We start from the raw sequence: 15,948 nt of genomic DNA on the forward strand, positions 1-15,948 counted from the left end.
CTTAGTCTGTCTCAAGAGAGTTTCAATCACCATAGTTCCATGTTGTCTCCTTAGTTTTGAGCCTAATGTATTTTCAAGTGACATTTAGTTGTTTTTCTTTTCTTGGGACGAAAACTAACTGTCCTGGTATCTATATCTGGGAGTTCTTCCTGTTTCTTTCTTTCTTTTCCCGATCTTATCATGTTTGTTCTCAATTATATTGCACTTTACTATGGATGCTATTTAAACTTTCTGAATCGCCTTCATCAGGCACTTGGTGTGTGCCAATGGCCTTAGGGAGTGGGTGTCTTGCTAATGGAAGCGAGGCCATGCTGATCACTTGGGATGGCCTCTATCTTTTTAAATTTTATTTTACACTTTTATGCATATGAATATTTTTTTTGTCTGCATGTATGCACGTATGTGCACCTCATGTGGGCCTGGTGAGAGCAGAGGTCAGGAGTCAGAAGAGAGTGACAGTTCTCCTGGAAGTGGCATTTCACATGGTTGTGAGCCAACATGTTGGTGCTGGGAATCAGACCCAGGCCCTCTGGAAGAACAGCCAGTACTCATAACCAGAGTGTTTCCTCATTCCCAGGCTTTACCGTTAAGAGGTAAATATTACTTCAGTCCTTTGGCTCTCCTTAAGATCTGATTATATGTGTTTGAAAGTGGGTTTCTGTCCAAGGACAGCAACAGTCTCTTTAGAAAATTGTTACTGAGGTGGTATTTAGTTCTCCCTCTAGGACCACTGAGGACCTGGCCTGTTTGTGTTAGAACCACTGGGTATTCGTGGAGGCACATTTAAATTTCTTTTGGCTATAATAGATACTCAAAAATACTCAACGGGCTTATGAAAGCTGAGTATTTAAAAAGTGCCATCACTATAATGGCGTAAACCTCTAGCAGCTTCATATTTCTGTCGAACTAAAGTCTAATTTGTTTCACATTGTCTTGCTCAAGCCTACACGAAGATATCTGTTCTGTCAGGTTTAGAGATGGATTTTAATAGAAGCCTTATATGACTTGGAGAGTGGTTGAAGATATTTCTACGTTATTACACTTACTTTGGAAAATCAGTTGTAACAGTTTTTATGTTTTAAATGGTTTCCATTAGTGGAGCAGGTGAAATAGAAAGGGAAGGAGATCAGCCCTTCAAGTCAGGCTGGTGAGGGGCCCAGCAGGTAAAGGCGCTTGCTGGTAAGCCTGATGGCCTGCATCTGATCCCTGTAACTGTGAGATGGAAGGAGAAAACGGACTGCTTCAAGTTGTCCTCTGACCTCCGCCCATGCCCACCCCCATAAAGTGAACAAACAAACAAACAATGAAAACATCCCAAACCCCCAAGTCAGCCAGACATCAGTTTGAACCCAGCTGTTGCCATTTCCTAGGGAGATAGCCCACTTTTGATAATTCTAGCATCAGTGGTCTTACTGGCTGTGTATAAAGGGTTGGAGTAGTTGTGTGAATTTCAACAGGAGCGAATTGGAATACCATTTCTGTTCTTTAATCCAGGTAATTAATGTCAGAGCAAGGCATGGATCCTTTCTGAGCCGCAGTGTTTTTGTCTGTAAAAGGGGAAAGCTATTGTTTTTTTATGTAAGTTTTATTTATGTAAGTGTTCAAAAGCACTTGTATATAATAACATGCTAGATAAATGCTCTTTCCTGAGATGTTAAAATATCAGAAAGATTTTAAGAGTTTAATATATTTTTGCTTTGTAAAAAATCATAAAATTCAGCATAATGAATGCCTGATATTAAGTGCCTGTTACATATTGGATTCTTTCTGTGGGTTTTAAAAACACTGTGCTATATAATTTACAGGATGAATTGCAATATAGGGAGTCATACAGGTGCCCAGGCACATGCCCATGATCTGCAGTAACTGAGGGGTGGATCCAAGGCAGCCTTGGTTTGCAATGACTCTAAAAAATTGCTCTCTCCCTCCCGCCCCACCCCCTCCCTCCCGTTTATAGTTACGCATCTATCTCTTCCTTTCCTTCCTTTCTGACTCATTCTTCTCATTGTGAATGGGTAACTATGTCTTTTGATTACAGGGAAGCTCACATTTTCATTTATTTTTATTTTTTTTCCATTTTATTATTTTATTCATATTACATCTTGATTGTTAGCCCTTTCCCTGTTTCCTCCCATTCTTCCCTCCCTCCCACTTCCCCCTTCTCCCCTCCCCTATGTCTGTGACTGAGGGGAGACCTCCTCCCCTATATATGCTCTTAGAATATCGAGGTCTCTTCTTGGTAACTTCCTATCCTTCCTCTAAGTGCCGCCAGGCCTCCCCATCCAGGGGACGTGGTCTGAAAAGGGGCACCAGAGTTCGTGTGAGAGTCAGATCTTACTCTCCACTCAACGGTGGAGAATATCATGATCGATATCCACTGTTGTCCTTCCTCCCCCTGCACCAAAGCCAATAGCAAAGGTGTGTCCAAGACCCTGCAATGTCAGTGTGGTTGTGTTGTTTCTATATTACTACATAAAGACTCCTTGATAGCCCTCTCTTTTGCTGTGTGTATGGTGTGTGTGTGTGTGTGTGTGTGTGCGCGCGCACGTGTGTGTGCTTGTATGTATGTACGTGAGAGTGTGGTGCACACACAATGCATCTATAGTGTAGAGGTCAACATTGAGGGTTCTTCTTCCATTGCTTTTCACCTTACTTTTTGAAGCATGGTTCCTCAAACTTGGATTTGACTAGGCAGGCTAGCTAGTAGGCCCTTGGAATCCTCCTGTCTTTGTCTCCTCAGCTTTGGGATTACAAGTACGTATTGGTATGCATGGCTTTCTGGTGGGTATTGAACTCATGACCTCATGCCTGAGCAGCAAGCTCTTTACTGACTAAGCCATGTCCTCTGCCCCAGTAGTCCTTTTTTATATTTGTGAAGATGCCAACACATTTTGGACAAATGCTTCAATTCAGTAAGTATTTCATTTCAATGGCAAGCATTTCTACCCACATAACAAATTTGCTTTTAAAAGAAAACACCTGTGGAGGCTTCTGAATCCTGTGAAAGATGGATGGCAGCCCATTTTGTAGTTCTTATTTTCACCACATGCATTATTCATCTTCCAAACCTTCTTAGGCAATTCAAAATGACTTTCTCCATCAGGCTTGATAATGGTAGACTTAATTAGCTTCAAGGCCAGTGTATCAATGACAAATAACTAACATTTTGTAGACAAGGGGGATTTTCTGACAGCTGCCTGTGGAGAGACTCCGACAAATGCAATATTCTTGGCTTTTCCTCAGATTGTCCTGTGAATCATGGATCATGGTGAAGAGTGAAAAGGGGTTTTTCCAAGGTGATTTAGCTTTCCAAAAAGTGTAAACATCTACATGTGTTAGAAAGTAGATTTGTATATGATTTTGACTTAGGATTTGGTTACCTGCACACTATACTATTGAAAATGCTTTCTTGTCTTTCAGAAATGTAGCTTATCCTACAGGAAAGCATAAACCTTTAAGTTGACACAGGCATGCACACAGGCTTCCACCATAGAATCTTATGGTTTTCTCCAAGCTGGTATTATTTTAGATTGTAACTTGTCCTGCCCCCTGTAAGAAGCTAACACTAGGAGAATAAGGTAAAAAAGATTTAACCGACAGCCTTTAAAGGCCCATAAGCATTTTTATTTTCTCAACACAATTGTCTTTGGTGGAATTTTTTAAATATATGAGAAAACACATAACTGAAGAATATCATAACTTTCCCATATTGAAACACAATTCTGTTGTTTTCTGCATGATAATTTTCTATATTTAAAATTATCATAGTTCAGTTAACTACCACTACAATGAAAACAGATTTCTAGTTAAAATAAGATTTTAAAAAGGCACTCCTTGAGAATAAACTGGTGGGTTTCCTTTTTAAAAAATTTTATCAATTGTTACTATGTCTTTCTTAGATTTCCAGATTATTCTGAGTATTTTTAGAGGTAGTAAACCTTTTTTGGCCCCCCTGCAACAAGAACTCATATGCTTCTTTCTCTCTCTCTCTCTCTCTCACACACACACACACACACACACACACACACACACACACACACACGTTTGTTTTTTTTAAACTTATACTCTTCATAATGATAAACCACCAGTAACTACTTTAATCCAGTAATGAGCCTTTTCAAGACTTTTAGTGTATACTTTCTTCTAATCCATGGACCTTTGTTTCTACTTGGACAGTAGTCCTGAGATGTATAAGGAACTGTTAGAGTAAGGGAATTATACTTTACAGGTGATGAGAAATGACAGAATCAAGACTATTTGTCCTTAAACATTTTCATTAGTAGCTACATCTACCCACCCATCTACCCACTAACCCACCAGCCATCCACCCATATGCACATCCATCCATCCACTCATCAATCCATCCATTTATCCAACCATCCATCCACTCATATGCACATCCATCCATTTATCCAACCATCCATCCATCCATCTAACCACCCATCCATCCATCCATCCAACCATCCATCCATCCATCCATCCATCCATCCATTCATCCAACCAGCCATCCACCTACCATCCATCCATCCACCTACCATCCATCCATCCATCTACCCATCCATCCACCCATCCATCCATCCATCCAACCAACCATCCCTCCATCCAACCATCCCTCCATCCACCCATCCAGCCATCCAGCCATCCATCCACCTACCATCCATCCATCCATCCATTCATCCAACCAACCATCCATTCATCTATCCATCCATCCACCCATCTATCATATTCAGGACTCCCCCTGCTTTATGTGGGTTCTGAATCTGTAACCTATAAAAATACTCCCAGAACTTGTGGACTACTGACTTATCAGAAGAATATTTACAACTACATGCAACTTTATAACATAAAGACATACTCTAAGTACTCTGAGGCCATGTCTTTGGTAGTAGATGAAGAATTAGCAGAGAAAGCCATTAGAGTTTCAATGCAAAAAAAAAAAAAAAAAAAAAAAAATGAGGCAGGCTAAGTGTGAAGGCATCCTGGGAAAAGCAAACAAAAGTCAGGAAAAAATCAATGTGATTCTTGGAAGTCCTCAGGGTATCAGCATGACTATATGATAGAATTGCACAGTGAGGGATAATAAAGAGTCCTCAGTCCATGAAGTTTCTTTGGGGTCAGCCAATGCTCAACTGTATGGTCTGTTAGAATGAAAAGTGGAGCTGTATGAATGGTAAGGACAGGAGTAGGTGGATGAAGCCACTGATATCTCTAAGAGAACTCCCAGGTCTCAAAATCCTAAAGCACTATAGCTTAGGCAAAACACTTTCTGGATCAAATGTAAAAGGAATGACATCATCTCTGCAGTGAAGGCAATGCAAAATGGTGGATTGTTAAATTGGGTGGAGCAAATGCTGACAGGACAATGTACTAAACAGAAAATGTAATAACATGATTGAAGATCTTCACCATAGCTTTCAGTATTTAAAATTATATAATAAATGCATTACTTTAAACAAAATTATTGCATATATAATTTCTATTAAGCACTGTTCCAGTCATGATTATAATGAGACTTGTGAATTTATTTACTGATTTGCTTATCATGTGTTCAGTATGCTTCTGGACACTGAGATAGACAGAACAAAGTAGATGGCTTTCATTCTCCATGGAGCCTCTGTCCCAGGGTCAGAAGGCAGTAAACCCAAATGAAGTCTAGCTGTGGGTAAGAGAGGGTTTGATGGGAGCTGGGAAAGAGAAGAGCCTGAATGATATGAGAGAATGGGAGCATGGGAAAAGCATTCACTCACAGAGAGAAAACTAAGGGGAGGACCGGCTGGAAGGAACAGAAGGGAAGTGTGTTGAGAGAAAGAGGTGATTTTCTGGGTTTGAAATAACTGAATTTAAGATTCTGATGGCATGTTAACATGTACCACAGAGCTATGTCCTTACATCAGTTTTTTTTTTAAACCAACCTTTAACAGGGGGTTGGCCTTCCCAGGAAGATAATAGACAAAGTCTTGGCTGGGCTTATTCCTGCCGCCAGCCTAGGCCTCTATGTGTTTTATTAGTTTACTAGATGACTCAGAACTACCAACATTTGCATGACACTGAGTTGGATTTGTGAGAAGAGTAAGAAAAGAAAGACCAAGCTAAGGACCGGAGATGTGTATTTTAGGTTTGTAAAAGTTTAAAGTTGAGGCTGGGGTGCAGCTCAGCTGGTAGCATGGTTCCTGGAACACAGAAGGCCTGGGTTAGGTCTCCAGCCCCATATAAACAAGGTATAGTGGTGCATGTCTGCAATCCCAGTGTGCAGGATGTGAAGGCATGAGGATCACAAGCTTAAGGTCATCCTTGTCTATATAGCAAGTTGAAGATCAGCCCAGGACCCATGACCTATCTCAGATCAAACAACCACCCAGTTGACCAACTAATCAAACCAAACCAACCAAAGAAACGAGCAAGAATAGGGATGGGTCAGGATAAAGGATAGGATAAAGAATAGGATAAAGAAGGATGAGAAGAAGCAATGGGGCAGTGAGTGACTGCAACCAGACCATTAGAAGAAGCCCAGAGCTATGGAGTGACACATGAATTAGTCAGTCTCAGAGGAGAAAGCAGAGAGCTCAGTTTCTCTTTAACTGACTGAAATGAAAGTTCCACGAGGGTAGAGGCCTCAGGGTTACCTTATGCCTGGCGTTATGCCCAGTACTTAATAGATACTTAGTATTTGTTATTGGTTTACTGAATGAATCAATGCGTATATGAGTCACTAATGAGAAATATTTAAGAGAATGTAAGCACTAAAGGCTGAGATTAAGAGGGTTGAAATTTCAGGAATGAAGTGACTCTGAGGGGGGCATGTTGCTGTCAGAGGAACAATAACATTCATCATATACTGCAATGGCAATGGTATGCCTATACCTAGATACATATAAGTCTGCCTAGGTTTGTGTTTGCATATGCACATAAAATCATAGCCATGTATTCTTTGGCCATCACAGTGTCCTGCTTTTCTGTGGATGTCCAGGAGCTACCTCTTTCAGACTATGAATCTTGTGCGATGAAGTATGCTTCAGAAGAGACATAAGTTGAAGAGGGTTCACTTCAGGAGATGGGGACAGAGACAAAGGCAAAAGATACCAAGGCTATGTCTCCGGGAAACTAGATGATCCATTTGCCATGCACATATTTTCAGTGATTTTTTTCCCCCCAAGAATAGACATCATTTCTAGAGATTGCATAAAACTGAAGAACTCTCTATTTTTAAGATTTGTTGGAAGCTTTTTAAAATCCAGACACACATTTCCTTTGAGAGGATAAACCTTTGTGTCTCAAAACAGAGATGCCTGTTCGTCAGCTCTCTGGGTTCTGCATGTTTGTTCACGAAACCTCCAGCTTTGCTTGCATTTTGAAGCGTCACGCCCCACTGGCTGTTCCCATGGATCCCTTTACTCCTTTCACATTGTTAAGCTGGTCTGTGGAGAGCAGAGTTCTCTCAGTCCATGTGACTAGAATCCCTGCCTACTAATGGAAGTTGTGTGTGAGTGTTAGGAGGTGTACCAACGTGGAGAGAACCCACAGTTGGATTTTCAGGGTCATTTTTTTATTTAGCCATCATAAGAGTTCAGTATAGTTTTTTTTTTTTTGTCCCCCAAATGCTGCTTGACATTGAATACAGGTGTCTGGTCGTGGGTTGACAGTTGTAACATTAACAGGTGTAAGCATGTCTTTCCTTTGTTTCAGCTGAGAAGTGTTGAGAGTGAAATGGTCACAGCCATTAAGAGACCACTCTATCGAACGCGTTTGCTCTGTTCCCTGCAAAGACCTACTCCATAGACCTTGGTGCAGGAACCAGCATGCTGCCTGGTTTTACTTACTGTCAACGGTGCTCATGTACTGCGCATGTTTTCTTTTTGTGTATCCTAACAACATTCTGCCCACTATATAAAAGAGAGACCTCCAGTTAAATTTCTCATCGTGCCTGTTCTGTATTTCACGTGAGTACAGAGCTCTGGAAGAAGCAGTCTACGAGTGGACGCCATAGACACGAGGGAGTTGGCCATGGTGTTGGCCATGGCATCTCAGGATGCTCAGCACTTCTTCCAGCCTTTGTCTTCCTGGCTATCCCGAGTTTATGAAGCTCTCCAGCAAGCAGGGGATGCACTATCTGCTTCACTGGTTCTTCTTAGCAAACACGACTCGGCCCTGAGTGACAAGCCGGAACAGGACCTGGGTGCTGTTCAGATTCAGGAAACCTACCTTGAAGATGGAGAGCAGGACAATGATGGGAGTCCTGAGGAGGCAAACTCCCAGTTTCTTGAAGAGGACCACTTCTCATGCTCTTATAGTGATTTGCAGGACTCTGGGCAAACAGCAAGCCCCAGACTCGGTCAGCAAGCCGACGACTCATGCTCTGTAATAGCCCAGTGGCCCAATCAGACCCCAGCTGGCCTGAAGCCCCCACGTGCGCTTTCTTCTATTGCCGAGGAAGAACATCACTCTGAGAGGAAGAGATGTGGCCTTCAGCATGGCTTTGATGCCCAGCTCCCTGGCACTTTAGCAAAAGTTAATGGAAAAGAGCAAGGTAAGCTGCTCAGGACTGCTGTCTCTATGCCCTTCTAGAAGCCTTGGCGGGTTCCATTTTGATTTATTTTTAAGTATCACGTTGGTTTTCCTTTTTCTTTGCCACTTACCATCCCATCATCCTGGCTTCTGATTGAGAGATACAATCCATAGGAATATTTTTATCCTATGAAGCTTTACGAGATCTGTGTTTGGGCTCCATATTTCAAAATAATAGTTCTGAGCAAGTGAAAAAGCTTAAAATGAACCCGAGGGTTCTGTTTGAGAAGTCCCTGTGCACATGCCATGGTTTTTAAAATATCTTTTAAAAAATGTTCTCCCCCCCCTTCCCTCTAGGTTAGGAATTTCTAGATGTTACTATATTATTCAGCGTGAAATCCTGTGCAAACAGCCATACTTGTTGCAGAATTTGCAGTTGATAACACTCCAAGAATACTCCTCACAGCGTCTCACTAGGATGTGATCTGAGCTGACAGTAGATGGGAGATCTCTGAGATCGGATAGAGTGATAAGGACACAGTTCATTAAAGTTGCCTATGACACGTCATGTTGTCAGAACTGAGCACAGAGCGGGGCTTTAATAAAAGCACCATGGGTGTGATACAAATGTAATTAACTCCAGGAAAGAATCTAGCATATGTTTCAGCATAAATTTTCCATGGCTCTAATCCTCTAGCCTGTAGAGCGCTCATGGAAATAGAGGCAAATGGTAGGCTGAGGTGAGGGGGTGGGACACATGTGTCATGTGTGTATGTGTCATGTGCGTATACGTAGTCAACGCGTATAGTAGATTATTCATACCGGGCAAAGTCATTAATCCTTTCTGGGGTACCATTTTGTCTATATTTGTTTTCCATATAGTGTCACCCCTTTAGGTAAAGATTTTACCAGACACGTGGGATCTTGGGGTTTAAGGAAACAAAATATCTTACTCTCTTTACAACGCTTTTGTTTCTTCCTGAGTGAGCATGTGTGAGTGTGTGTTGTTATGTGCGTGTGTGCTTCTGCATGTGGAGAGGTCCAGACACCGAGTGCCCTCTTCAGCTGCACTCTACTTTCTTTTTTGAAACAGGGTCTTTCACTGAATCTGGAGCTTGTCTATTCGACTAGACTAGCTGATGAGCAAGTCCCTCGGATGCTCTCTGGTCCCTGCCCACCCCAGTACTAGTGTTATAAATACACACCCTACCTAGCTTTTCACACGGGCCCTGGGAATACAGACTCAGAACATCATGCTTTCACACCAAGCAGTTTATTGGCCGAGCCCTCCCCCTCCCCCACAATGCTTTCTTAATTCTTACTGAATGAAATCCTAGAATGAGTTGGTGAAGTCAGGCAGGCTAATATTCTTTCTGAAGTAATAACTACAAACAACCTTAATTTTGAGCCCTTTAAGATTATTTGTAAAATATTTGGTAAAATTTTAGATTTGAGCAGAAAGAAATTTTATTCTGGTTTTAGGAAACTCTTGCCTACTTTGAACTGTATTTGAAATCAATGTGAATTTGTCTTAATAGATGCTAAATAGTGATTTTTTTGTTAATATTTGTAACTGTAAAATATGTATGTCATGAACTCTGGTGTCCCATATTTGACCACTTCCCCGTGGTGGGGGAGGCCTGGTGGCACTCAGAGAAAGGATGAACAAGTTGCCAAGATGAGACTTGATAGACAGCCTATGATCATATAGTCAGGGAAGAGGTCCATCTCGGTCATACACCTAAGGAAGGGGAATAGGGTGAAAGCAGGAGGGAGGGAGGAATGGGTGGATACAAGTGAGGGGAAAACAATTGAGATGTAATCTGAATAAATTATTTAAGTAATAAAAATTTTTTTTAAAGAGAAAATAATATGAATGCCAACCAACATTATTTAAACCCAACCTTCCAGCCAGATGATGGAGGGTGTGGTGTAGCTTCTCCCTTTGCACTCGCATTGGTGAGAGCCATGTTAGCTGTGAGGTAAGAGTTGGCAGAGGGTGAGCTATGCCCCTCTGAGATGTAGCTATTTCTTACTCTTATCGCTGTATAACATAACCTATGTTCCGCGTCTGGGAAGACGCAGAGATTAGGTGTTCTGATCTTAGAACACACTTGTTCTTTATTTCCCGTTAGAAGCATGATTTACACGAGATGAAATTTACCTGTGTCTACTGTGTTGTTACCGTTTAGAGCATCTTGTAGCCATGGCCACAAGTAAGGTACAGAGCACTCTCAGCATCTCAGAGAGTCCCCTGCCCTTCTTTGTGCAGGTCATCCTGTTCTCTATCTCCACATCATGGCAAACCCGAGCTGGTACTTTGTGTGTGTGTGTGTGTGTGTGTGTGTGTGTGTGTGTGTGTGTGTGTGTCTGTCTGTCTGTCTGTCACTCTTAGTGCTTTTGGAATGTCGTCTCAGTGAAAAGATGAAGTCTGTGTCCTTCCAAACCTGGCTTCTTTCACTTACCGTAACATGCTTGAGATTTGCCCAATTATTGGCCCTTTATATTGCTGAATCCTGCCCTATTGGACACATGTACTGGTTTGTTAATTGGTCTGTCCACGGAGGGATAGTTCACTTTCCCTAGTTTTATGTCACTCCAATAATCAAACTCATTTATTCCTTTTCTTGTCTGATTACACTGGATACAGCAACGACAGCACAGCTGGGGGAGGGCGGGTGCTGTCTGGGATTCCTCAGCTGCTTTGGTAACCAAGACTGGTGGGAGTGGATATTTTTGTCTTAGTCCTTAATGTGGCATAAAGCTTTCATGGCTTCTTCGTGGCTCGTCACAGGTTAAAGAAGTTCCCGTCTGAACCACGTGACTGGATGTTTGTCAGAAGAGAGTATGGAGCCTGGTTAAATAGTTTTCTGCCAAGCTGACATGTCCACAGGAGCTTTCTTGTCTGTTGTGTTGTAGTAGGTTGCACTGACTGACCTTGAGATGTAGAAGTAATCCAATGTAGCTTGCAGAAAATCCTTCCGGCCATGCTATGCTCTTGTTTTCATTCATTGATGAGCTTGACTGGCTAGTGTTTTGCTGAGGACCTTTTCATGTATTGTCATCAGGGATTTCGATGTCAACTAGTCTTTTGTGGTACCGTGATTGAAACCAGGAGCCTTGACTGTAATCAACAGGTACTCCTTTGTTTCCCCTCCCTTTTTTAAATTTTTATGACTAAGTCCGAGTTACTGGTATTATTTTTGATTCGACTCTAAATAATTCAACAAATACCTCTTTAAAACCCAAGAAGGTGAATTGTCATTGCAAGGTGTTCACAGAAATGAAAGGAAAATTGAAAATGCACCTCTACCCTCTGGGTTTGCAGTTAAAATGAGAAGCAGACATAAACACAGATACACACACAGGTGTACAAAGACGCAGGGTAAACACGTACTGAGACTTAAATGTGCTTTGTAGCTATATGGCAGGACAAACTAATCCTGATCCTGCCCGTGGGGGGTCTGAGAAGGCCACGTTTACTAGGCAATCCATAGTAGAGGGCACTGAAGGCACAGAGATTGTTTTCAGCAATGATGGAAAACATCAGGCTGTGCACACAAATCATGACAATACCAGGACAGCAGCAGCTGTAAAGCCCGGGAGGAGGGCTAGAGCTGCCCGGGATTCCTCAGGGCTGGCGTGAACATTCAGCAATGCATACAGAGAACCATGCTGCTCAGACATTCTGAGGAGGCTTTTCATTAATACTGCAATAGGTGTCTGCACAGCGACATGTTCTCCAGCTAAGCTGGGGGAGCTACCGTGACAGCTTCAAACCAGTACCTCAGATTTTATTTTATCAAAAATAGATTTTTTTCATACAATATACTCTACTTATGGATTTGCCTCTCCCTACACCTCCCATTTTTTTTTTTTATCACTTCCCTTCACATGTATATTCACAAGGATCTGTCCTAAGGATCTACTCAAGGATTATTCTAAGGAATAATAACAAAACAAGATAAATAAAAAAACAAACAAATTAGAATATGACAAAGCAATCAAACAAGAGCCAAAGGAAAAAGCACAGGGAATGTCTATAGATGCAGAGAGGCATGCATTTGCACGTTCAGGAGTCCCATAGAAACATAAACTGGAAGCTATCATATGCACGCAAAGGACCTATAAAACAAAACAATGCAAAACAAAAACCTCTGCCCTGTTGCAATGTTAAATGAGACAACCCCCCCCCCCCAAAGATGCCATAGTTTTGTTTTGTTTGGGCCTTTACTGCTGGGAATGTGGCCTACCTTTAAGAGTAGTGAAACTCCCTAGGAGAAAACTAATTTTTCATTTGCAAGTGGCTATCAACTGGAGATAACTTCTGGGCTAGGGATGAGGTGTGTGTTTCCACTTCTCCTTTTAGCTCTAGGACACCGTCTGGTACAGATCTATGCAGGCCTTGTGTATCCTGGCACAGTCTGTATGTTCTTACGGCCACTGGTTCTGTAGGTCTAGAAGACTTTGATTTTTTAGTGTCCTCCATACTCTCTGGCTTTTATAGTCTTTCTGCCTCCTCTTCTACAGGGTTCCCGAGTGCTGAAGGGAGGGATTTGATGAAGACATCCCTTTTAGGGCTGACTGTTCCAAGGTCTCTCTCACTCTGTGAGATTGTCTCACTATGCGTCTATGTATTTGTTCCCATGTGCTGCAGGAGAAAAGTTGTCTGATGATGGCTGACCAAAGCCCTCATCTGTCAGTACAGCAGAATGTCGTTATGGGTCATTTTATTGCTGTGTTCCTTTAGCAGAAGAACAGTAGTATTTAGATTTCCCTGACGTCTCCAGCTTTCTAGTCTCAGATTCTTAGTCACTCACACAGCACTGGGTATGCGTTCCATGCCATGGAGTGGGCCTTCACTTAAACCAGGTGCTGTTTGGTTATCCCCACAAAGCTGTGTGCCAGTATTGTACTGTTGTGTCTTTCAGGCAGGTCACTCTTACATATTGAATGGTTTGTAGCTGGGCTAGTGTTTACCTTTATCTTTTGGTATCATACAGTGCATCTCTCAGTAGGATGAACACTAGTTTTGTGGGGCTGGAGGCTCTTGGTAGGCGCCAGCTTGATTTCTACAGGTTCAATGAGTTGTACAGGTGTTTCAATAGGCACTCTTGAAATGTTACTATCCGATTTAACATCTGTGTGGCGCTTACTTCAGGAAATGAGTTTAGAAGTGTTTGTCCTCCTTATAGTTGAAAAAATTGTATAGATTTATTGTTTATTATTTATTAAGCCCAGGAATTAATATACTTGTACGTGTAAGAGAGAGATGAGGGAAGCAGAGAGAGGAAGAGGGTGAGGGAGAGGGAGAGAGAGAGACAGAGAGAGAGAGAGCGCGCAAACATGAAGCCAGAGGATAGCTTGGGGGAATACACCATCTTCTTCCCTGTATGGGTCCTAGGACCAGAACTTAGATTGTCATGGTAGTGGCAAGCACCCTTGCCACTGAGCTAGCTCATGGGCCTCTAATTAAGGCTTTTGAGCCCGGATTTTTAAAAGATATATATTTGATTAATTTATTCATATTATATCTAAATTCTTATCTGATCCCTTGTATCCTCCCATCCCTCCCTCCCTCCTGCTTTCCCCCTACTCCCCTCCCCTGTGACTGTGAGTGAGGGGGACCTCCTCCCCCTGTATATGTTCATAGGGTATCAAGTCTCTTCTTGGTAGCTTGCTATCCTTCCTCTGAGTGCCACCAGGTCTCGCCATCCAGGGGACATGGTCAACTATGGGGCACTAGAGTTCGTATGAAAGTCAGTCACCACTCTCCACTCAACTGTGGAGAATGTCCTATCTATTGGCTAGATCTGGGTAGGGGTTCGAAGTTTACTACACGTATTGTCCTTGGCTGGTGCCATAGTTTGAGCAGGACCCCCGGACTCACATCTGCCTGTCACAATGTTCTTCTTGTAGGTTACTAGAACCCTCTGGATCCTTCTATTTCCCCATTCTCCCATGCTGCTCTCACCTAGAGTCCCAATAGGATGTCCTCCCCTCTGTCCTACTTTCCTGGTAAGTGTCCAGATATAAGTGAGTATATACCATTTGACTTTTTCTGCTTCTGGGTGAACTCACTCATTATGATCATTTCTAGTTCAATCCATTTGTCCACAAATTTCAGGAATTCCTTGTTTTTAATAGCTGAGTAGTATTCCATAGTGTAAATGTACCATAGTTTCTTTATCCATTCTTCTATTGAGGGACACTTAGGCTGTTTCCAGGTTCTGGCTATTATGAATAAGGCCGCTATGAACATGGTTGAGCATATGTCCTTGTTGTGTGCTGGAGCATCTTCTGGGTATATTCCAAGGAGTGGAATAGCTGGGTCTTGAGGAAGCCTTATTCCCAGTTTTCTGAGATAGTGCCAGATAGATTTCCAAAGTGACTGTACTAGTTTGCATTCCCACCAGCAATGAAGGAGTGTTCCTCTCTCTCCACATCCTCGCCAGCATGTGGTGCCACTTGAATTTTTGATCTTAGCCATTCTGATGGGTGTAAGATGGAATCTCAGAGTTGTTTTGATTTGCATTTCCCCGATAACTAAGGAGGTTGAGCATTTCTTTAAGTGTTTCTCAGCTGTTCGATATTTCTCTGTTGAGAATTCTCTGTTAAGTTCCAAGCCCCATTTCTCAATTGGGTTATTTGGTTTGGTGGTGTTTAATTTCTTGAGTTCTTTATATATGTTGGATATTAGACCTTTGCCAGATGTAGAGTTGGTGAAGATCTTTTCCCAGTCTGTAGGCTGTTGCTCTGTTCTGTTGACCATGTTTCCTGCCTTACAGAAGCTTCTCAGCCTCATGAGGTCCCATTTTTTTTATTAAATCATTCATATTACATCTCAATAGTTATCCCATCCATCTCTTGTATCCTCCTATTCCTCCCTCCCTCCTGCTTTCTCCCTACTCCCCCCTCCCCATGACTGTGACTGATGGGGACCTCCTCCCCCTTTATACGCTCATAGGGTATCAAGTCTCTTCTTTGTAGCCTGCTATGCTTCCTCTGAGTGCCCCCAGGCCTCCCTATCAAGAGAATGTGGTCAAATATGGGGTACTAGAGTTCATGTGAAAGTCAGTCCCCATTCTCCCACTCAACTGTGCAGAATGTCCTGTCCATTGGCTAGATCTGGGCAGGGGTTCAATGTTTACTGCACTGTTACTGTATAGTCCTTGGCTGGTGCCATAGTTTGAGCAGAACCCTTCTGAGCCCGGACTTTTTGGGTTGAGAAGGTTTTGGAATAAGAATTTAACTAATAGATATCAGATTATCTTGAGTTTATTTTCTTAAGTGATTTTTGACATTTTGTATTTTTTAAGGATATTTTCATTTATACTATTGAATTTATGTTATGCTATTTCTTTACTACCTAATGTTTTTAGGTTTTAAAGTAACATCTAGATAGTGGCATTTAAAAATGTTTTTTTTTTCTGCCTGGGAAGAGAT

General features: G+C 42.1%; 1 protein-coding gene across 1 annotated transcript in view; it reads left to right on the top strand.

Annotated features, from left to right (window-relative positions):
* Positions 1–15,948, top strand: part of Syt16 (synaptotagmin 16) — a 241,820-nt gene that overhangs the window by 143,733 nt on the left and 82,139 nt on the right. The window contains exon 3 of the mRNA XM_051147612.1: positions 7,684–8,524. Within this exon, the coding sequence (XP_051003569.1) occupies positions 8,002–8,524 (523 nt within the window). The 5' untranslated portion in view covers positions 7,684–8,001. The remainder of the gene's footprint in view (positions 1–7,683; positions 8,525–15,948) is intronic.

The sequence above is a fragment of the Acomys russatus genome, chromosome 1, assembly GCF_903995435.1.
Source record: "Acomys russatus chromosome 1, mAcoRus1.1, whole genome shotgun sequence".
NCBI lineage: Eukaryota > Metazoa > Chordata > Mammalia > Rodentia > Muridae > Acomys > Acomys russatus.